At 38.0% G+C, this 24,161-nt stretch overlaps 2 protein-coding genes across 2 annotated transcripts in view; one reads left to right on the plus strand and one right to left on the minus strand.

Moving 5' to 3' along the window:
• hk2 (hexokinase 2) overlaps positions 1–8,327 on the plus strand; it is a 41,264-nt gene extending 32,937 nt beyond the window's left edge. The window contains exons 16-18 of the mRNA XM_041999320.1: positions 632–787; positions 5,912–6,148; positions 7,135–8,327. Of these exons, the coding sequence (XP_041855254.1) occupies positions 632–787; positions 5,912–6,148; positions 7,135–7,279 (538 nt within the window). The 3' untranslated portion in view covers positions 7,280–8,327. The remainder of the gene's footprint in view (positions 1–631; positions 788–5,911; positions 6,149–7,134) is intronic.
• A 13,039-nt stretch (positions 8,328–21,366) lies between these two features.
• The window catches only part of npffr1l2 (neuropeptide FF receptor 1 like 2), a 32,419-nt gene continuing 29,624 nt past the window's right edge, over positions 21,367–24,161 (minus strand). Inside the window, exons 2-3 of the mRNA XM_041999731.1 lie at positions 22,984–23,083; positions 21,367–22,369 (exon numbers count right to left, since the gene is read on the minus strand). Of these exons, the coding sequence (XP_041855665.1) occupies positions 21,367–22,369; positions 22,984–23,083 (1,103 nt within the window). The remainder of the gene's footprint in view (positions 22,370–22,983; positions 23,084–24,161) is intronic.

Below are 24,161 nucleotides of genomic sequence, written 5' to 3' on the forward strand. Positions count from 1 at the left end.
TGTTGATGATGATGATGATGCAGCAGAGTCTTATATTTCCTACAGTCACATGTGCAGCAAAAATCTTCAGTGTTTGTGTCTTTATTAGCAAAGATGCACTGAGCTTATTTATTTTATGTTCCTTCCCTCATACAATGTCAGTTTTACAACTAAACCTGTTCTAATCTTTTCTGAGTAATTACCCAATAAATGTGACTCATACGAATCTGAAACATGTTAGTATCTGATCTGTGAATGTGATAAGGCCAGTTTCCTGTTTGTTGCTCAGCTGGCCGTTAGACGTAGCCAACGGGGTTTATTAGCATAGAGCTGGTAAGTGAGATCTGATTATAAGTGGGCATTCAAGGCATTTTGTAAACAGCTCCTCACTTGTGATTGGATCACCAAGGAAACATGTTTGCACTAAATGCGATCCTGGTCTTCGACATGCCAGTGAGTAGCTCTGGTGTTTAGTAGTTGTCAACATGACCTGGTACCTGTTAACTAACTTTAGTTTACTCAGAATTTTAATTTATTTTCAGCTCTGTTTTCTTTGAATGCTTCTTTCTGCTTAATGTTAAATGCAGGAGGAACAAGATATTTATGACGAAAATGAGAAAAGTTTGATAAAAGCTTTTTTTTTCTTTCAAAGGTATGAGAAGATGATTAGTGGCATGTACCTTGGAGAGATAGTGAGGAATGTACTCATGGATTTCACAGCTAAGGGTCTGCTGTTCAGAGGCAAACTGTCTGAGCGTCTGAAGACCCGGGGCATCTTTGAGACCAAGTTCCTGTCCCAGATTGAAAGGTATAAACACATTATTGTTGTTGCCTGTTTCTCCACACACCCCTTTATGTTGCAGTAATTGTGTAATTAAAGGTAAAACATGTATACCTGAGACTTCAGTTCAAGCATCAGAGACAACAGCAGTACTGAGCAGAAAGCCTTTGATTGTACTTGTTGTCATTTTGAAAATTGTGGCTTGTGGATGCTGTGAAACAGCATGGATCTTTGGAGGTGAACTCTCATGACACCCAGGGTCAGAGCCGGACAGTAGCTACATTTACATGGACAAATATTTCATCTCCGATTGATATCAACCTGATCAGAGATTCAGCCGACATGTTTATATGTATGCTAGATAAAGTCATCCGATCAGTTGTAGTTACATGATGGACAGATCTGACATGATCATTAACGCATGTGCAGTGCGTACTAGTTCGGAATAAGAAGGGTTTCCTTTTTTTGTATTTTGAACTCTTTGACTGCTGAAATGCTCAATAATTCTCATCTCTTTCAGTTTCAAACAAAAACCTAGTATCCGCTACAGTCCCATTCTGTTTGCTGCCACCATTTTTGAAGTCTTATCTGAAACTCATTACGTCATGTAACCCCTACGTGGTTCAAGCACGTACAGAGACAACATACACCACAGAAACGATTGAGTGTATACATGTTTTTTTTTCCCTGCTGAGCCCATCGTGAAAAGGTTTAAATCACAACCATCATTGGATTGAAAATTCATTCCGAACGAGGCCGATCGGATCAGCTCAGGTGTTAATATGACAAATTTTTCTTCTGATTAGACATTTGATCGAATTAAAAGCGCTCCATGTAAACATAGCTCTTGAAGAGCCATCATGGTAAATCACATTCTTAAGCAGATATGATGAGTGCCTAATGTCAAAATAACTAAATAAATATAAAAAATCTAAAGTCCGCCACACCTTCCCCTTTAGATCCGGGTCGTCTTCTGCCTCTTCTTTGATTGTTCACCAGCAGCCAGGCTTATAGTCTCATTGGAGGCAATACGAACATGAAGTGTTCTTTATTTAGACCAGGCGAAGACACTCTTGGATCCATGTCACCCACTCTGCCATATCCATATGAGGGAACACTGGGAACTTGGGTTACACTTCATCACTGCTCAAGGGTTAATCCACCCTTGCTAGAACAGTGTTGGTTTCTTTGTGTCAATTCTTTAAACTGTTCTCCAAAGGTTTAGCAAAATGTTACTTCATTGAGGACAGGGGTAATCCATTTTGTTGTTGATGCAAAAGCCCAGGTGATGCTAACACCAGCCAGATTCTTAGTGGCTGACACGCTTTGTCATCACAGCAAACACATAGGTGTTTGAGCAGCTCTTGGCTTGCACTGGAACCACCAAACAAAACACACAACAGGTCGATGTTAGGCTCAGGAACTTTCCTGAAGTGTGTTGCATGCACCCAGGTAGTTCTCTTAGCAACTTGGCCTTAAGTCTATGTTGTTATCAACACTTGCAATGGTTCTTGCCACCGCTCAGAGTGCCAGTGGGTAGTTGCTCTGATGAGGGCTGGGGAAGTGCACTTTAACACGTGAACCAATTTTGTGTTAGAAAACTTGACTTCTAGACATGCCTAACGTACCCCTAGCTTCACGGCTGCAGCCAGAAGAAGACTGCAAGTGTGTGTGTGGAAGTTGATCAGATAGGAATTGTAATCAGCTGCTGTGTATGTGGTGGAGGGAGAGGCTGAGAGCATCCAAGTGATTATTAATGTTATCAGCATGAAGAATGGGAGAACCATCACAATCCAGGAAAAGAATGAGGTCACAAACAATCCCTCTTCTCCAGGTATATGTGGAATGTGTGTGAAAAGTGACTTCTCTGTAGTGAGATGGCTTGTTAGTAGATGAAAATGAGTACTGCTGTACAGCAAAAGAAACATGATGTATTATTGTTAGATGAAATTTTGAAGTCACTCTACGTCCGCTCTGGTATCACTGCTGTGAAAACTGATCAGCATTAGTATGATAACAGGAATTAAATAGAACACGCACCTGTGTACATGTTCAAAAGGTTGATGATATCCTCCACCTGAAAAAGTTTACCAAAGAGGTTAAAACCTAGTTGGATCATGAAAAGAATATACACATGTAAGGTATCAGTGGTTGGTCTCCACCTATAGACTGATCGGTTTAGTCAGACCAGCTTATCAGGAAAAAAAAGTCAAAGTTAATGGCACAATCAACCATGTGTGAAAGCAGTTAGTGCAGCTGGACCAAAATCAAATTAGGTTTCCTTTAATCATCCATCTGTTATCAGCCAAAATGCTCAAGCAGTGCTGTTTCTGTCACACATTTATCTTGTTTGCAAATGAGAATTACTTAAAGGTCCCATATTAGATAAAATTCACTTTGTAAAGGTTTTCTAACAGTTTTATGTGTCATCATAACCTGCGTATGAGGCCCAAAAATGAGAAAGTTCTGTCACCTGTCTCACCTGCTTGCTCCACTTTTTAGCAAATGTGTGCTCAAACGGGTGAATCTGAGATCTTTTTGTGACCTCAAGAAGGGAAATTACCACTATTCCTGGTAGTGGATACTGTCATTGGCACTCCACCCCCCACCGGCTAGCTGAGCCTGCCCTCTAAAATCAACGAGCTGGTGCCAGCGAAAGCTAGATCCTCTCCCAGAGAGGGGCGTGGACAGGCACCACACATGAACATTTAAAGGACACAGAAACAGCTCGTTCTCATTAGAGCTCACAAAACTACTTTTGGAATGGCTGAAATGAAGAACCAAGGCTGAATTTGGGGTAATACACTTTGAAAACAATGTTATTGGACCTCTGACACCCTTATGAAATTGTTGAAAAATGTATAATATAGGACCTTTAAACTATCCATGGATCTCAACTCAATATAAAAAAGGTTCACTTTCTCCAAGTACATTCTTTTATTAATTTTAAATTTTACTTGTCCTGTTTTATTGCTTAAATAAAAACTGGGAAATAGTTTAATCTGCACTGGTGCACATTGTTATATTATTATTTAACATTTTTAACTAATTTCCATTTAGTTGTATATACTCTTAAGTCAATAGAGGAGTTTAGGCTTTACATTTTCTTTATTTTTTAAGTGTTAAGGATTTACCTCCCTCTAAGTATTTTACTTATTCATTATTCAAGATTCAAGATCTTTATAGTCATTGTGCAAGCATAACGAAAATATGATGAGTTCCTTGGCTTAGCACACGTAAATAAGAAAACAGAAATTTAACAGGCACATATAAATAAGTAAAAAATAAAGATATACATTATATAAAAGATGTAAGAACACCTCTATATTTACAGAAAAATGAGAAAGAATTCACAGCAGACAGTAATATTTACAGGGTGCATAAAGTGCATCCTAGTGCATGGATGGAGGTCTTTGTGTGTGTGTGTGTGTGTGTGTGTGTGTGTGTGTGTGTGTGTGTGTGTGTGTGTGTGTGTGTGTGTGTGTGTGTGTGTGTGTGTGAGCTATTGCTTTCACAGCTCTGGGGAAGAAGCTGTCTCTGAGTCTTTTTGTGGTAGTTTTAATGTTCCTGTACCTCTTTCCTGGTGAAAGCAGTACAGTGCATTGCCTGGATGGGTGGGGTCGGCTGCAGTGCGTTTTTCCCTGTTCTGGACTCGGGTGGTGTAGATGAAGTCCAGATCTGGTAGACGGCGGCCCACAATTCCCTGAACTGTCCTCACCACCCAGGCTAAGCTTTTCTCGCCCTGCCATGTCACACCGTCACACTTAGACGGCTCTGTAAAAGTTCACAAGCAGCTGTGGAGAGAGTCCCGTCCGCTTCAACTTCCTCAGAAAGAAGAGCTGTTGTTGGGCCTTCTTCACCAGGCTACAGAGTATCCTGCGTAGTCTACACACTTCGAAGTCTGTTTATCGTTCGTGAAATGGGAAAGCCTACCTAGCCAACAAGTATTTCCCATAGCTGCAAAGTAGGATGCTGAATCAGTTAACCCTCTGAAATTACTGTTTTCATATCATAGGAGATTTTAGTGAACGTTAACACTGACCAAGTAATAACGTAAATATATATATATATATATATATATATATATATATATATATATATATATATATATATATATATATTGTCTGAGGCTCTGTTGTTTTCCAGCAGGTCCACTCTTCATTAACCTTTTAAAACTCTAAAATAAATTTGAGCAAATATTACAGAACTTTAATGGCACCGTTTAACAAACATGTTTTTAATGTACTTGGTTTTGTCACGTTTCAACTAAAGTAAAGTTTACAAAAAAAAAAGGATTCTTCTGAGCTTGGTTGCTTATTCACCACCGTCTTGTGCGCAATGAATTCTGGGAGAAAAGAGGCTGTTAAGGATGCATCACCAGCAGCCTTCGTTTGAGGCCAAACAGTGTTTGTAGGGTGGATTCGGAGGCTCCTTCGAACTGGGACAGTGCTTGACGCCCCATGATGACGTATATAGCCGAAGAATCTGCACTTCGAAGTTTGTAAACCCTGAATTGGGATGCAGCTTGTCTCTGTTTCAGAGTGAATGAATTTCAGAATGTCTCTGTCGTCATAGCAACGCTAACTTGCAGGCCCACAGCAGTTGTGTGTATATACTTGGAATCACACACACACCTCCCCAGATGGAGTAATATATAGTGATTCAGAGCAACAGGATGCATTTAATGATCAATTTGAATAGTTTTTATTGGTTTATAATGGACGTCAGTGATTCAGTGCTGTCATTCTGTGTCAATATACAGATGTGTGCGTCAGCGCACCTCTTCTCTCATTCTTTCTCTTTCACATACAAACTTTGTACATCATTGTGTAGTTGTGTAAATAGGCCAGTGTTTCTCTCCAGCCCCTTCATCACTCTCATTAGGCAATCATTATACGAACCAGTTACACACCTGCTACCTCTTTCAGACATTTTCCATCATGACTGCCCCCGATTCATGTCTTAGCCAATAGATATATCTAAGTGGGCTGTAGCTGCATTGACACCTATTAATAAAGCATGACATTGAGAGAAAAATGCATACCTAGATAAAAATAAAAATCTAATAAGAAAACAAAGTAAATAAAATGACCATGTTGTGATTTAAGACTGTATTAATAAAAGAACATGTGATTCTTTCTAACCTTAAAGTGACCGCTTGGCCATGCGGCAGGTGCGCTCGATCCTGCAGCACCTGGGCCTCACCGGCTCCACCTGCGACGACAGCGTTCTGGTGAAGGAGGTGTGCGGTGTCGTCGCGCGCCGTGCAGCTCAACTCTGTGGTGCTGGTTTAGCTGCCGTGGTTGACAAGATGCGCCAAAACCGCAACCTGAATCAACTCACAGTCACAGTGGGAGTGGACGGCACCCTTTATAAAACACACCCTCAGTAAGAAGGAAATTATTATTACATCTGTTCTTTGTTTTTTTTTTTTTTGTCTGTCTTGTCTGGAAGAGTTAAATGAAGAAGTGGATTGTGAGTAAATAGAAATTAAGAATTGATTCATTACCATCTGTTAAGACATTTGTTCATTTTTGTTATTATACACTACTCAAGAAAATAAAGGGAACACTTAAATTTAAGATCTTGATGAATGAAATATTCCAAGTGAAAATCTTTATTCATTACATGGTGGAATGTGTTGAGAACAAAATAACAGAGCACAGACCCCACCTGTGGATGTCAGGCCCTCATACCAACCTCATGGAGTCTGACTGTTTGAGCAGAAACATGCACATTAGTGGCCTGCTGGAGGTCATTTTGTAGGGCTCTGGCAGTGCTTCTCCAGACTGCAGATAGCGGTCCTGCTGCTGGGATGTTGTCCTCCTAAGGCCCCTTCCACATCACCTGGTATACTGGCCTGTCTCATGGTTTCTCCTCCATGCTCTCCACACTTTGCTGGAAGACACAGCAAACCTTTGTGCCACAAGAGCATTGATGTCCCAACCTGGATGAACTGCACTGCCTGAGCAACTTCTATGGGTTGCAGACATCACCTCATGTTACTTCTAGTGGTGAGGGCACTGGCAACATGCAAACATGCCCATAAATCTGCCAGAAAGGATGAGGACAAGGAAATTGTCTGTGGCCTCCACCTGCGGGATTATTCCTTTGTAGGGGTTGTCTTGCAAACTGCCTCTAATTTCCAGTTGTTTTCTATTCCGTTTGTACAACAGCAGGTGAATTTTTTTCACAGCCAGTGTTACTTCTTATTTGGACAGATCGATATTCCATAAGTGGGACTGACTTTGAATTTCATGCTAATGATTGTGTTTCCTTGATTTCTTTTTAGCAGTGTATAAAAGGCAAAATGTTTATTCAACTTTTAATCAGCACTCAATTAAATTCTGTGTGCTTTGTCATTTGTCCTAAAGTTTCTCCAGCGTCATGCAAGAAACGCTGCAGGATTTGGCTCCACAGTGTCAGGTGACTTTCCTGAAGTCGGAGGATGGAAGTGGGAAGGGAGCGGCACTGATCACAGCTGTGGCCTGTCGGATGAAGAACGGAGGGCAGCAGTGAATCCCAAAAACACAAGCAGAGTTACTGTGATGATTTTTTTATTTTTTTTTTTTTAGGTTTTTCTCACCATAAATGCTACATTCACTGATCTGAGGTTAACTTTCCAATCCTGAAAATGATGAACTGACTTATTTTGTGTGTATTCACGTCTATGTGGATGTGTTTTTAGTGTCTGTAATTTATGACACAAAGACGTGGGTATGGTAAATGAAGTTGAGAAATTATGCAGCTGGTGTGGTGCAGAAGCTGCATCTCCTATGAAATTGGCTGCTACGAGCGTTGGGGCACTTTTCCATTGAAACACTCCATTTTATTTTTTGTTCAAACCCACGTCTTTCTGTTTATTAAAAAGCCAGGATTCACGCCAACTTTCTGCACATTATCAGTCATTACAGTAATTGACTTATTCAAAACACAAACTATAACATGTAAATCATAAAAGCATCCTTTAAAATGGAAAGTTTTTAGAATAATCTATCCTGTTTTCCTGTGTTTTCTGTAAATAAAGAAGGAAAACCTTCCTAAAAATTTGCTAAAAAAGAAGAATGGTTTGAATTTAAGTGGAACCAAAGCTAACTGCTGTAATGAGGGCTGGGATAAAAAGCCCAATTTTGCATACTATGTAGTCAAATGACTACTTTGAGCTTTTTTGGATGCTATGAGGATAAAAAGAGATTTACCAATTAAACCCAATGAACTCTGAAGACTGAGAAATCAAAGAGGTCCTTAGTTGCTAGCATGAAGGGAAAATAAATTAAACCATGATAATCTGAGAGTAAGGGGCTGAGATAAGAAGCACACATGGGGCATAGAGGCTAAGGGAATAACAGTTTGTTTCTTCATGATTGGACTTGTTGATTTATTTTTCTCCTCTGTTTTAATATATATTTGCAATATATATTAAAACAGAGGAAAAGTGAATGTTATCTGGTTGCTTTCTAAAGACTTTGAAGCATTTTGGAGGAAAATGTTACCAATACAATACTGAGTGAACATGTTTCTGTGGCGAGGTATTATCATATGGTCATAATAAATATGTTACAATAGATATGTTTTTACCTGTGGTGTGAGTTTGTGCAAACAATGATTCAAGTCTATTTTATTTATATAGCACTTACAAAGACCAGTGTAACACAGTGCTTTACTGCACCATGGTATAAAAAAGTAAAAGAAAAAGAACGTAAGACAACTCATTAAACCAATTAGACTAGCAAGAAGTCAAAATTCACCTGTCAGAAGTCACCTGATTCTGTCTGAATTGGCAAGCTTGAGGACTATAAAACATGAAATTAACTGAGAAAAATGTCAAACTGGATGGAAACAAAGCAGCAGATACAAGGAAAATGAGAGACTGTCATTATGAAACTACTGAGCTTGAGAGAACAGCGAATTAATGAGTTGATATTAAAGTTTTCCTCATGAGGAATCCTTCACATCACGGGCTTTCCCTACTCGGTCTGCAGGGTCGTTGCTGTGGCGATCGCCCTGGTTGGGGTGGTTGGTGGGGTGCTGCACTACAGCCCTGGCTGCAGTGTGGTACCCCCGTCTGCCCTGATCTTCCCTAAGATTATCTCGTCTCAACCATGGGTCCTTTTGGCCAGACATAATCTGTTTTGAAGTGTTTTGGTGAGAATTCAGAGCACATTAGTACAAAAACTGGTGAAAATGGCCTCAGATAACAGACTGTACTGGTTCTGTTGGATCTTAGTGCTGCTTTTAATAACTTCAATCACGACGTTCTGTTACAGAGGCCTGTACATATTATTGGGATAAAAGTTATACTGATTTAAGCCATATTTATTACCTTACTGAGGTGGAGGTGATGTATTCAGCTTGTTAGCAGCATAACTTAAAAAGTAATGAATGGATTTTGATCAACTTTTTAGAAAAATCTCAGAAATGGATTTTGGGGTGATCTGGATCACTGCCTGGGTGAAAGGAATTATTCTTTACTATGAGGCGATAAGGAAAATTGTGCAATTAAAGCATCTAACACAAATTCAAATGCCCACAATCACTGGCAAATATATATATATATATATATATACAATGACTTAGTGGAGGTCTGCACTCTGAGTGCTAGTTAACTAACAGATTTCAGTTTTTTCATGTAATTGATAACTAGGATGAAAATAAACCATGGGGTTCCTCAGGGTTTTGTGCTTCACATTGTGCATTGTGCATGTTTTCCATTAGATAATGTTATTATACAGCATAGCATAAATTTCCAGCTGTATTTATCCATGTGCAGGTCATTTTCTTCTTTCAGCTTTATGGGTAATGCCAGGACTAACAACAAAGCATCGTGATTAAAATATCCGAGTGGAGGCTTAGGTTTTGTCTCACACAAAGAACGCCTGGCTGTCTGGAACTGGTGTAGTCCACCACTCAGATCCTGGCCCCACCAGATCTGCTCGTGTCCAATCGACTGCAAAAGATTTTTCACAAAAATTACAAGTTAAATAAATGAGACTTTAAGCAGCTGAAGAAAAGGATTTAAATGATGGATTAGTTCTTGCAGGGCTTTCTTTATCATTTTCTGTTTTTGTATGATTGAACGAATTAGCCCAAATCCATGCTGTGCTAAAGAAAGAACAGTGGGCAGATTTCCCATTTCATTCAGTCGTCGGAGCTTTTCAAAGGGCTGAAAATGCCTGGTAAACATTTCAGCCTTTTACTAATGATTGAAGCAGAGGCTGGGACTGTTGTGACAAACTGTCTCTTCCTTTAAATGTTTCACTAAAGGCACAAAACCTGATAAGCCATCTGTTGCACACATTATGATGCCAGCTAACAAAAAATATATATATATAAAACATGTTTCCTGCCTCTCCTGACATGCGTTGCCATGATTTGTGATGTTTCTGCTAAATGCTTATAAGCACTCCATTAAACAGGTTTTTTTTTTTCTTTCTAGAAAGTATAGCTGAACTCAGTCTGTAAACGGAGGAAAATGAGTGGAAACTATGAGTAAATAAGGCTCATATAGTAGATTATGACTTATAGAAAATAGTAATAGAATAGAATAGAAATACTTTATTAATCCCTTTGGAGAGTCCTCAGGGAAATTTGGGTACCAGCAGCAATACAACACCAACAGTAAAGCAGGAGACACAATATATACAGGTACAAAGCAAAATAGAGGCAACAAGGTGCAAGAAAAGCACAAATAGAATGCAATAAATAACAATAAGATAAGTTAAATAAAACCATATAAACAAGCATTGCACACAGTAGAGGTGGTACAGATTCCCAGTTCACTATTGCACGTATAAGTTTTTGCAACTGTTTGTATGGGTTATTGTGCATGTTTTGTATCAGGCGGACTGCACACCTCCCTCTCCCCCCTCCTTCTCCCCCTCCTGCCTAATGCAGAGTTGTACAGTTTGATGGCTCGGGGGACAAAGGAGTCTCTGAGCCGGTTGGTCCTACTCTTGCGGAGGAGCAGCCTGTTACTGCTTCTCTGTGCACTGATGACAGTGTGCAGAGGGTGACTGGCATCATTCACAATAGCCAGTAGTTTTTTTTAGTGTTCTCCTCTCTGCCACTGTCACCAGGGAGTCCAGCTTCATGCCAACCACAGAGTCCGCCCAGCCTGCACTTGACATTGCACATCATCATATTCATCTTAAATTATACAGATCAGAGCAAAATTATAATGACTAATATGTAAATAAAAGTATAATCACTGTTATCGGTCTTCTCTCTTTTCTCTCTTCTTTAAAGTATTGCGTCACTCAAAGTGATGCATTTTTGGAAACTTGCCAGGCCAAAAATTGGTGCCTTGTTTGAGGATAACACGTGCAAGAAAGGATTAAGCAAATAATATGTTTTTATAGTATCTTCTGATTTATTTAACCCGTTTAAAAGAACAATCAGAATCATCAGAAAACCACGAAGCAGAAAGAGGAGTGACACTAAGCTCTGGTGAGTGTTTGATAGTCAAATTTCAAGGAAAATATGACCAGATTTCCGCCTCAACCGTCACTGTTCACTGTTCATTTGCATACTTTACAGCCTAATTAATTGATGTACTTTGATGATGATTTAAATTTTTGTAACTCAGGCTCACTTACAGACTGCAGACCTCCATAATGAGCCTTTGAATGACTGGTGACTTAACAAGGAAAAGAAACAACGTGTAAATCACTGAGATGCTTCTCAGATGAATGTCCAACAAAGATTTTACATCCAGATGGTAACTATCCTTAGTTACCATCTGGAAACATAAAACTGAATGAGATCATTGTGTCAAATTCTTGTTTACCAGCTGGAATTTATTAATTAGGCTGTTTAAAGATGTAAATGTAAAGTTGTGAAAACACAGCCATGGACAGACTATGATTCCATGAGCATCTTTATACAGTAGCTTCACCATGAACAACCTGGTTGTTGAAATAAAAAGGATTGCTGGCGGTAAAACAAGTTTCACTCATTGGGAAGTGAATCATTCTTTCAAAGCCTTAAACTGATGTGCCAAAGCATCTGATAGCATTACCTTACTGAATATTTCTTAGACGGTAGTGTCGACAGAAAAGATAACACTTCCCTTGTTCTTTTAAATTTGTCCTCATTGCTAAATTTGTTTTTTACAGTTTAATCACATAAAAAAAAACATTGAATGTTTAGATGCTATTAAAAGTGGGCAAAGATCCTCTTAAACTGTCAAAAAATAAGGGCAAATTATTTGGTCTCTGCAGCAGTACTGTGTAAAACTCCCAAATTTCTTTATACACAGAAAATCAGGAAATAAGTGCAACAATTATTTGGAACACATGCACACATTAAAGGAGATACAGTATATAAGGCACATAAAGGCCACTTCTTCTGCCTCAACTTGTCCACTTTCCTTTCATTTTTTTAAGGACACACCCCATACCAAACTGAGCTTTTAGTAGAAAGTTGAAAGGACCTTGTAGGTGCAAAAATCCAATTATTTGTCTTTTATAACAGTGCTATCTTTGATATTATTCAGATGCAACAGAAGATATTAAGAACACAGAATGATGTCTCTGTTACTATAAGCCAAATATAAATAAATGAGAGGAGGTTAAAAACCTTTGTACTGCAATGTGCTTTTGTACAAAGTTAAAAACTTGGTGGTGATGCTCCAGGGGTGTAACCTGCACTGCTAACAACTTAAAATGATGTATTCCTTCTCAACAGCTATTTCCTCTCATTTCCATTGCACCTATTATCATTTTTAAAATGTAACTCTAGTTGATTTTACCTTCATTGATGGTATGAGAGAACCCTAACTCTGTGGGACTGAAAGAAGAAATCTTAAGTACTCCTTAAAACTTGACCTCCATGTCTGAAAGATAAAACTAATAAGATCAGTGTGCTTTAATTATGCAGCCTTATCCTTGCCCATCTGTCATCATTGCAGTGAAAGATTCTTCTAAATCAGGCATATTCTCACTTGAAGACAACTTTTCAGCAGACTAATGAGAAAGTCATCATGAGCATGTGTGAAAACGGTGAGAATTTGCAGAGAGAGCTTTAATGAAGCTCAGAAAGAGGTCTCTCAAGGCAAAGAAAAGGCTCTTTAAGAAAAAGTATTCAGGGGAATTGACCTGAACTGAATCACCATATAAACAGCACACAAGAAAGGTTTTTCACTGAAACGTTTATTTGGCAAACATCACTCAAGAAGAAGGTAAACAGGCCTACAAAACACCACAGATAATGAGCACATTAACCAGGAAAAAGTGAAATACTGACATATACACAAACAATTTATATGTCCATTAACAGATAAACACTGAATCACATTTAGAGCATGAGAATTTATAACATGTCAAAGTGTAACAGCTTATAAAACCACTCAGTGTCTCTTGTATCTTAGCACCAGCTCCTCAGTTACATCCACAAGCAAACGCAGCTGCATCACCCACCAGTGCTCTACCTTTATAGACAAATCATGATCTTAGGGGGGGAGGCAAGTTATGTTGATAATGCAAAGTTAATTACATCTTATTCAGAGTATAATTCATTTCGCTACATATTTTGAGCTAAAATGGAATAGGGACCTTCAGGCTTTGTGTAAGTACATGTGCATGTTGTACATTTTGTAAGCAAAATGTAGATTTTCTTTAACCTAACTGGGTGCATCTGAATATATGACATGCGTGACTTGCACATCATTGAAAAGACCATTAACAACAAGTGTTATTAACACATTATCATGTTGCTACAGATGACATTTTTCAGACGAGGTTTAGCTTGTGTCAGCAAGACATGATCATCATCTGATTTTTCACAGCACTAATGGTCTTAACATGACTTTTTGATATTGTCGATTAATGAAGACTACATTGCTTGTGATGTGCATTGACTGATTTAATAGTCTCCATCTTATCATGTCAGATGGTCTGCAAAGCTGACTGGCTAATCAGCAATGTTGTGGCAAAGTGGTCTGGTTCAGTCCATGACTCCTGAGTCTTTCGGACATCTGATCTATCAGAACCCATTATAACCCATTATAACCTCTATTAATAATCACTGTTTACATCATGGCTGTGAGAAGAATGTCACTATTTATAAGGCTGTGATGATGACGACATTTTAGTTAGTTAGTTAGACAACTTTATTAGTCCCACCAGGGGCAATTAGTTTGAGCAGCATCATAACATGACATAAAAACCACATACAGTACATAAAAGACACAAAAAGAGAAGAGCTTGGTGATCAATAAATATATATAAAAAAAAAAAAAAAAAAAAAAAAAAACACAAAAACTACAGAGAATTTAAAAGTCGAACAGCAGATGGGATAAAAGACTTTGCATAACGGTTTGTTTTACAATATGGTAAAACATAACGACGTCCTGAAGGCAACAAGGAGAACTCATTTTTTAAGGCATGACCTGATGAAGACAAGATGACATTCGCTTTCTGGACAATCTGATTATTACAGAACGAAGCCAGGTCCCTCTGCTGCACTCCTATGATTTTAGAGCAGGTTTTCACGATGCGATTGAGACTGTTCTTGTCTTTGAGAGTGAGACAGTTATACCAGCAGATAAATGAAAAACACAGGAGGTTCTCTATAAAGGCCTGATAGAACCTACACAAAATGCTGGGATTAACTGAGAACGAATTCAGTTTCCTTAAGAGGTAGATTCTTTGTTGTGCCCGTTTCAGAACAGCTGCAGTGTTGACATCAAACTTAAGTTGGTTATCAAAGAAAGTCCCAAGATACTTATAAGAGGAAACAATTTCGACACCCTCATTATGAATAATACTTTCAGTGGCAACATCTTTTTTACGTCTAAAATCAAAAATTAGCTCCTTTGTTTTTGTAACATTTAGCTCCAAGAAATTTAAATCACACCAAGAAATAAAATCAGAGAGCACAGTTCCATGTTCTAATTCTGAACCACTGAGAAGAGACAACAGCGCAGTGTCGTCTGAAAACTTAACCAAGTAGCTGTGTTCAAAGGTGCTTTTACACTCATTAGTATATAAAATAAAAAGAAGAGGCGATAAAACACAGCCTTGCGGCGAACCAGAATTTTGGATTCACATGTGAATTCTCTGGTGGTTCTATTGCAGGTGAACAGAGGGTCTACCTGCCAGCCTTTTCTCCTGACAGTGTTTGACCCTCTGGAAGCAGCCATATAATAACGTCTATGCCAGGTCAAGGGCACGTTTAGAAATGACCTTTGACCTCCTGAAGGCACGCTTTCAATGTCTCCACCACTAAATTGTCAGGCCAGGCATGTCATGGGACATCACAGTGGCTCTTCTCCACAATGTGGACCCCAACCCCCCCACCCCCCAATGACAAAGCAATTCAAGGCCACTGTTTTGGACAGAGCTCATGGTTAGATTGCTTTGATTTATCCTTATTTAATAGCTCCACAGAATAAATCTCCATGGTAACTTATGTCATAACATATCACGCTTTCCACTATCCTGCTTTTGTGCAACCAGATCTCGGATAAGTTGTGCTGGGAGGACCAAGATATCCCAGCGTACACTCTTATTTTGGTTTTGTGTAACAGGCCACTGATGTGTCAGCCACTTGAAATATTTGGTACATTAATTAAACAAAAACATTGTAGAGCTGATGTTACATTTTGGAAGCTATATGTGCATGTTCTGATTCATTAACATTTCCAATTTAAACTCTGCTGGTTTATTTGAGGATGTAGCTGAGCAAAGTTCTTCCCTTAGGTGCGTTCTCCAAACATATTGTCATCAAAGTGGCAAAAGGAAAAAAACAAGGGGCTTAAGCATTAAAAACAACAATATATCAGACCTCGAGGATAAAAAGAAAAGCAATGTCAGCTGAACTGTTGGACTCGATTACAAAGAGAACATCAAGGAACACAACACAAGTTTCACAACACAAAAGAAAACAGACATCTACATTACACACACTGGGTCAAAGTTTTGCATTTCAGGCCACAAAAACAGAGCTCAGCACGTGGTTTCATTTGTTTGGCTTTGTTTAGTTTTATTTTGTTTTTTTTTTCTTTCAGTTTTCCTGAGTTGTCATCGGGTTGTACTTGCTTACAAAAAAGATTGTAAAGCAATTTTATTTGTTTTCAGTAATACAATAATTAAAAAAACCACAGCTCATTGTGGTATAAACATTCTTGTCATGACACCAGAGGGAGTGTGCGTCCTAGGCCAGTCTAAATTGTGCAGACAGATGTTTGCTTATAAACATCGACTGGCAACTTCCTTGCCCAAAGACGTATACGTTAGGTGATTAAATAGGCCTTCATGGTGCTCTGTGTAACAGGATACTTCTGTACATGTGGACAAAGGCACAACCTGGAACACGTGCATCATGTACGACATGAACTACTTGGCAATAAGAACATAAAATAAAAATCACGAAGCTCTGGAAAGTTCCCTCATAAATTACAGTTATTATGACATGTTTACTTCTTCTGCCTAAAATTTACAAAGATTTTGGCTGTGGCTTTTCTGCTTCTGGAAAGATAAGATCATATTTAGATTTTTAATGTTTCTCTGTATTATTTCACATATTTTGCATATTTGGTTTTTAACCCCTTATCAAGCGGTGTTATTTTGGCAAAAACACCTGTAATATGACCTCTCCAAATTAGAATTACTGCTGTTATTGAGCCCTCTGGATTGTAAGTACAGGCTTAGGCTCTTTGTAAAAGTAACACTCTCTAGTTTCGCCCACAGCAATCAGAATCACTGTAAGTATTACTGATAAAAAGTTATACACTTTAGAACACACAGAACAAAATATTTTTTTTGTCCTTGCCTAACCTGTACGGACAGAATGAGACCAATCTTGATGGGAAATATTGAAGTTTGACCTCTAGAGAGCCCTCAAAGGTAAGGAAAGTCAACATTTAAACTTTCTGCTTTTCTGTAAAAATGGCTTTAGTGTTAGCAGTGTGCTTGTTGCGTGTCAAAATGTTTTATCATCGGAAAGAGAAGACTTTGAGCTTTCATTTGATGTGCATATTGTGGGCATTCATGATGGAGGGGCTTGGCTATGGCTGCAATGTTGCTGATTAGTAGTCATGTACCAGGACTGGTACGTCTGTAAGGGGTTAAAAAGTTTTAAAGGCAATATCAGAAAGATATGGCTCTTTTTTTTATCTCAATCAGTTTAATGACAGTAAACTTGTATTTTCTTTTGCAAAACTACAATAAATGCTACAATAATGCAAAAGGCCTACACACTCTCAAGTTGCAGGTTTTAAGCATTATTTGTTATTTTTACAGGAATACAGCCTCAGATGAACCACAACACATCACATATTAACTGTGATATTATTCATTTAACAAAAGTAATGCAAAATGCAGAGGAAGTGTGTGAAAGTCTGAGTTCAACCTCTCTGCTTCCAGAATAATTAAATTGGTAAGTAGCTGCTAATTCCATATGATGAAATGCAGTAGATTAACTGATCATCAGTAAATGTGAGCATCTCTATCTCAGTAAAAATTCTGCTGCTTATCACTGTGGAGAAGGTTAGAAATCAATCTCCAAACAATCGGGAGTCAAGCCAAATGATGTAACGCTGAGATACAGCAAAGAAAATAGCTACACTTCAGCATCCACAGGCTTCAATAAGCATGTTCAATATTAAAATTCATGACAGTACAGTCAGAAAAAACAGACCAAGTATGGCTTGTTTGGAAATATCCTGATCCCCATGAATAGAACATGACAATGCAGCTTGTGTTTGCATAACTGAATCTGAACACAAAACTTCTAGAACAAAGACCTTTAAATGAGAGACCAAAGTAAAGATTTTTGGCCATAATGTCCAGCACAATGTGAGAAGGAAACCAAGCACAAAACATCATCAGAAACACCTGATAGCAGCTTTATGAGGTTATGATATGATGATATGCCCATGATTTAGGCTTGTTATGTGCAGCCACAGAACCTGAACAGCATGCAGTCACTAAATTAAACATGAACTTCATAAACTCCTCTGTTTACCAAAGTACTTAAGCTTGGCTCAAACTGCTTCATGTAACAGGACAATGACTCTAAACACAGCAACAAATCAAGACTCAAAGTGTAGCAATAGTCCAATCAATGCTCAGACCCCAAACTGACTGAAATGCAGCGATGGGAAGAAATAACTGCTGTAAAACCTCATTGAACTGAAAGAACACTGTAGAAAGAAGGTAATAAAACTTCTCCACAACAATGTAAACGACAGGTAAAGTCATACAGAAAATGACTATTTCAAGTTGTTTTTGCTGAAGGTGGAAAGCTAAGCTGTTGGATTGTGAGGTAGATTTTGTTTTCCACACAGTAATTCTGCATTTTAGCGCCAAGTGTAGCCGTAATATGTTGCTACTAATCTGAAGCTGTATTTCACCAAATTATAAGACATGACAAGGACACTGAATTATTTTTTTATTTTGTACTGATTCATATAGCCTTAAAAAAAAAAAAAAAAAAAAAAAAAAATCATACTTTTGTTTCCCTTTTTTATTTTTCTTCTTCAGTTTTCTTTTTGGACCTGTTGTAAGATATATCTTTGGGCTGGGATATACTTGCTGTGATCTTTGATCTCAAGGGCTGAGAGATGGTCTTCAAGACTATCCACCACTGTGTTTACCTTTGATCTGTCGTGTTCATGCTCTTCTTTGGATGAGTGGCACTGGCGTTCAAGTCAATATTTCAACTTGCACACGCAACACGTTACCTCACGTCAATGGAAGCAGCCTACGTGCCAAACAAACGCATATACGTCTAACAGATGTTACACGTATGCGGACGCGCCGCTAACAGCAAGTATATCTCAGCACTTAAGCTAAAGTCTTGCACTCCAGTTGGCACAGTACTGCAGAGAGAGGACTGAATCCTCATGATACTCTATTATTTTCTATTGGAAAAATGTGCCATTAACTATGCCTACATTTTAGACAATTGTAATAATGTAAGCAGCCTTCAAAACTTATGTCATGGAGCTACAACTAAATTATCACATATTCTTGCATCCCAATTTAACACCCCACAACTTGGTGACTATGCGTTGTTTAAAGGGATGTTCCAGTGATATAGGATTGGAAATGGAAACACACACATTTATAAACCACAAATCTTTGCTGATTGATATTCTTCTATTTTATCTACATAACTGCAAAATGCCAAAAGGATAAAAATATGTTTTTTTTTTCACATTTGCAGGAATCTTTCAGTAGAGCTACAGAAATAATTTACAAGTTGTGCTGACCAACGTCATTTTCTCTAAAAACAGTCATTTAAAAATCCCACAAAGATTTTACAACCAAAACAGTATTACAGCACATCTGTCTGCTTAAAACTTGCAGGACAAGTAACATGCTTCACCTTCGTATATATTCCCATATAAATAACGAGCACAGCAAGGCACGGCAACAGGACAGCAGCGTTTGTGATAAAGCAGCTGACTTCAGTGCTGCGGCAAGCTGACGTAAACCAAGTAATAGTAACACAAATAGCAAACAGCTCTGCATCATTCAGGTTATCAGTTGTCAAAAAAGTGAAAGTGAATTTATCACTTTTCAGCAGGATCCACGTTTAAGAACCTGCAGTTACTAAAGTTAGGGATTAATCCTCGTCATCTGGCTTGTGCTAATTATGAAATTTATTGACGTCTATGAATTTGTTTGAAAGGTGGAGAGGCCTTACTAGTAATAGTTTCCCTTTGTCACTATCAAAAAGAAATTGCACAAGCAATTCCACACATCTGACTTAACTTTCTTTCTAACTAAGTGGATATTTCCATCTGTGTGAGGCAGTTAAACCTTTTTACAGAAGCTGAGAGTGGCCGGCTGTTGTGTCTGTGTCTGTTGTGATCATTGAAATCAGGTGTCAGAGATAAATGATCCCGTTATCATGAGAAAATGGTCCTTTTCTTTTTGGGATATCATGAGATAATGAGAAAATGAACTTGTTATTTCAAGATAACAATAAAAAAAGGAATAATAGTCGATAACGGCTGCTTTCTGCTTCCGTACCTTTTGCATCACTATATGGTAAAGATTTTGTTCAAAACGGTGTTGTACAGAATCTAATATTTGGCAAAAAGTAATGCTTAATAGTAAAATCCTCCTTTCAACTGCTATAGTATGTGGTCTTATATATCAGTCTGTGCATCAAACTAAAAATTTGAAAGCACATAGGCTGCAATGCTTGATTTAAAGGGAGCCAAAGTTAATGGACAAATAGCCTAATGAATGAATGCAGTCATATTTCTGAATCAGGCGCAGTCATTCTAACAGAACTGGCAAAATGTGGACTTCCAAGTAAAACCTGGCAAAGTGGCATGAATCTATTCATAAGCACCATATTTCCAGTTTCCATATTCAACTAGAAATTATTCAGTTGTTCAATTTATATTTTTGAACACACGTTTGCATTAGTAGGACATTGACATTTTAAAAAGTATACCTTAAACTGGCTTTTTAAATCACACAATATGAGTAACTGCAGGTGAGCAGAAAGAATTACATTAATGTGTTTTTTCGCCCTCAACTCAGTCGATTTCTAACTTCCTGTTCATCATTATTCATACTGCATTACTTCACCTAAGTTTTTATCTTTCTTACATCCTGCTCTTGTTCTGTAATCTATTAATTGGAGAATTTCCATTTTTATAATGCATGAAAATTAAGTTGCCACAGAGACGTAATTATACCTCTGTAACAGCGTTTATTAAGGATCACTGGTGCCGTCCTCGACAAGCTGAACACAAACAATCACCTCTCACTCTGATTGGCATGAGCTTGCAAAGGTGTGAACATTTGCACACCAACAGTCTATTTTTGTTGCTTTCACGGCTACATGTGCTTTATCTCATGTGACCAAGAAAACTCAATACTATCAAATGCTTCCAGGAAAGAAAGCCTGAAAATTTTCTAAATTTCTCCTGGTATTCAACAAGCTAAAAGACAACTATCCATACTCTTTTACTTCAAGGGCAGCTGTGTGGACAGCTTAATAATGGCGCTTTCTTTTCAAGCCATGGCAGGCCTTAGAATAGGGAGAATTCAATGACTGTGGCACTATAAAAGGAATAAGGTCATGAATAATCATTTTGGTGAATTAGATAATGTTGGTGAATTAAATGTACAAGAATCCAAGTTGTTTCTGCTGGTATAAACCATTTTTCCCTGACATGACTCACTGCGTGAAAAATTTATGATTTTGCCTTGTTTCACTAAGTGAACATCATGTTATCATCTTTAGCAAACTTTAAAGCAAACTTAGTTTAAAAATTTCTTTACACTCTGGCAGTATAAAGACAGATGTAACTACTGCCAGTCCTTATAATTGTTTCACTCTTTTCTGTTACGCCACAGACTCAGCACAGTTATTTTTCAGCTCACATGGAGAGATCATGTTTGTGATCCCTGCAATAACAGAGCTGAGAACATACATACAGTACTGCATACTACATACTACATACTACATACTACAGGCTACATTGCTGTCATGTTCAGTTCTACATGCCCAGACATACAGTTACTATTGTCTTACTTTTCTATGTTTTATAATGATAATTGTCTTTTCCTTATGAGGACAATGACAAAGCAATGTGTTATGGCTTTGTTTGGTTTCTTTCTTGTTAGCAATATGAATACTCAGTTCTCCCAGGCCTGATACACTGAAACTGCCAGTGAGCTAACCTTTTCTGACGTTTCTCCGCTGCTGCTTTTCTTTTGTATGGCTGCCATTTCTAAGCCTTGATCTGAAAGACTTCTGCCTGAGTGAACCGCCACACACCCCACCCTTGAGCCCCTATTCACCTCTGGTGTGTCACTCAGCTTGCTGTTATTATGAACACGGTTTCTCATTCCCAACACAAAGTGGTTGTGATTGTTTGTGTCATCTCTTATATCAGTACCTTCACAAGGTCCTTGCACAGATCTTCTTTTCCTCCCCCACTTTGCTATTCGACTTCTGAGATGCATGAAGCAACAGAGGGACTTTGACTTGCACATGGCCTGGAAGCCCTTCTTAAAGTTCTTATTGTAGTAGCCATAGACGATGGGGTTCACACTTGAGTTGGAGAAAGCTAGCCAGTGGGCAAAAGGGAAGATGTAGCTGGTCAGAAGGTCCAGGTGGTGCCGGTCCAAGCCTCCATAATCTGCCATCATAAACAGAGTCCAGAGTGGCAACCAGGACAGCATGAAAAGCAAAGCCACCACAACAAGCATCTTTATCACCTTTATCTTTTTGTGGGATATCATTGGGTGACCATGTCTTCTGACTCGTGCATGGGCTGCAGCATTCTCCTGCTGTGGTTCTCTGTTTGCGACAACAGAGGAGCAGAGTTTGACTCCAATGCTTACGTACATCAGTGTGATGACTGTAAGGGGTGCCAGGTAGATATGGGCAAACAAAACTGCTGTGTAGACCTTCCTCATCTGAGGCTTGGCAAAGTTCTCGTAGCAGGTGTACAAAGGCAATGTGTTGTTGAAATCATCATTGTACACCATGTAATGGAAAGGAACTTGTTCCACAGTAAGTGCCACTGCAGCTGGACACATGATCACCAACGCTAACACCCAGATTGTCACAATGGCTACCTTGGCAACAAAGATGGTCAGCTTGGGCTGTAGAGGATATACTATACAACGAAACCTGTAGTAGACAAGTGACAAAGAGCATTGGTGGGATTAGCATATAGACAAAAATACTTCATCTAAAAATAAATAAAATATAGACAAATACTGTCAATACGTAACTTTAAAATACTTTAAATGCAATATAGAGTATTATATTATAAAATTTATAAGTATTATACAAAAATAATAATAATTACAAGATGAAATCATGGTAGATGTTATATTGAATCTTTAGAATTGTCAGCAGTATTTTACTGTATCTTTCCTTCAGGATGAACATTTTTTGTAGTTTACTGTTTTCTGCATGATGTGAGGTCAAAATTGTTATTTGTACATTACTTTGGTTAGAATCCAAATAAGTGCCTGAGATGTACTTTTTACTTATTGCTATTTTTAAATATTAACAAGCTTGCTATTTTTGCTTACTGCACCTGTATGGTTGCAACAGAGCATTTCCCCACTGAGGGACAAATAAAGGTTTTCTTATTGCTATTTGCAGCAGTACTGTTCCTAAATACTGTGCAACAGTGCCACAAGCAAAGTGAATATTCAATAGCTGATTAATTTAGTCATCCACTAGTTTTAATTATGTTGTGGTCTGTCAGGTGTCTGACCAGATCATACACTAACCTTTCAACAGCAATGGCTACCAGGGTAAAGACGGATGCCGATACAGACACACCCTGGATGAATCCACTCATCTTGCACACCGTGTTGGAGAAGGGCCAACCTGTGGAAACAATGACAACAGACACAAGCTGTTAATTATTTCTAACTGGCAATACAAAGAAATTGTATTGGAAACCTTATCAGTGACTTACGACTGACTTGTGTTACTCGAGATTATAATATAGCTAAGATACAGATAGAAAAAAAGAACATTTTGCCTATTGTTGCTTCTATTATGTTGAAAAATAAGACCTTTCCTGACACAGCAGCGACACATTTGATTAACTCAGTATACCCCTCAATTTCTTTTTCTGAATGGCAAATTGCTTGAAATGACAGGATTACAGTAAGTGGTGCCACATTGAGAAAAATCTAAATTAACTGACACTGAACTCAGATGGGAGGGAGATTGCAAGTCAACGGATTGACATCTCTTATCAAATAATATTTCCTTGCACTATAAGTTGTCAAGCAGAGGAATTCCAACGTGGTTTATATCAGAATTAGAATTCTTTATTAATCACTAAAGGGAAATTGAATTGTCATAGCAACATGTTCACACAACATATATATATATATATATATATATATATATATATATATATATATATATATACGTGTGTGTGTGTGTGCTAGAGAAAATGTTAAATTGTAGATTGACTGAATATTTACTCAAGTTTGAGTCCAGTCTTTATTTTTCTCTTTATTTTTCTCTTCTCCGTAATCCTGCTCTTTGTTCCAGCAGGAAAATAGACCTGATGGCTAAAATTTACCATCAAATATTGTTCCCGCTGTGATTTGAAGGAAGGCCGCTTCACACAGCTTTGAAATTCATCCTGCCATCATTTTACCTTTTAACTAATTAATCCGGAAATTTTCACCCTCCTTCATCATAAATATTTGATTTTATAATATAAATATTTAAGTTGAGATTTACAGTATATATTATAACTGATTCTGTATATAGATATTACTGCTGTAAAAAACAGATTTTTTATTTTTTTTATTAGTGTTTTAGTGTAAGATCTTTGCACTTCGGTTCATGTAGAGGTTCTTTTTTATATAAAAGTTAACAATAAGCCAATTCTGAATCATCATTGAATTTTGTGGGTAACATCATCAATCCTGAATAAAAATTG

The sequence above is a fragment of the Melanotaenia boesemani genome, chromosome 11 (genome assembly GCF_017639745.1).
Source record: "Melanotaenia boesemani isolate fMelBoe1 chromosome 11, fMelBoe1.pri, whole genome shotgun sequence".
Taxonomy (NCBI): Eukaryota; Metazoa; Chordata; class Actinopteri; order Atheriniformes; family Melanotaeniidae; genus Melanotaenia; species Melanotaenia boesemani.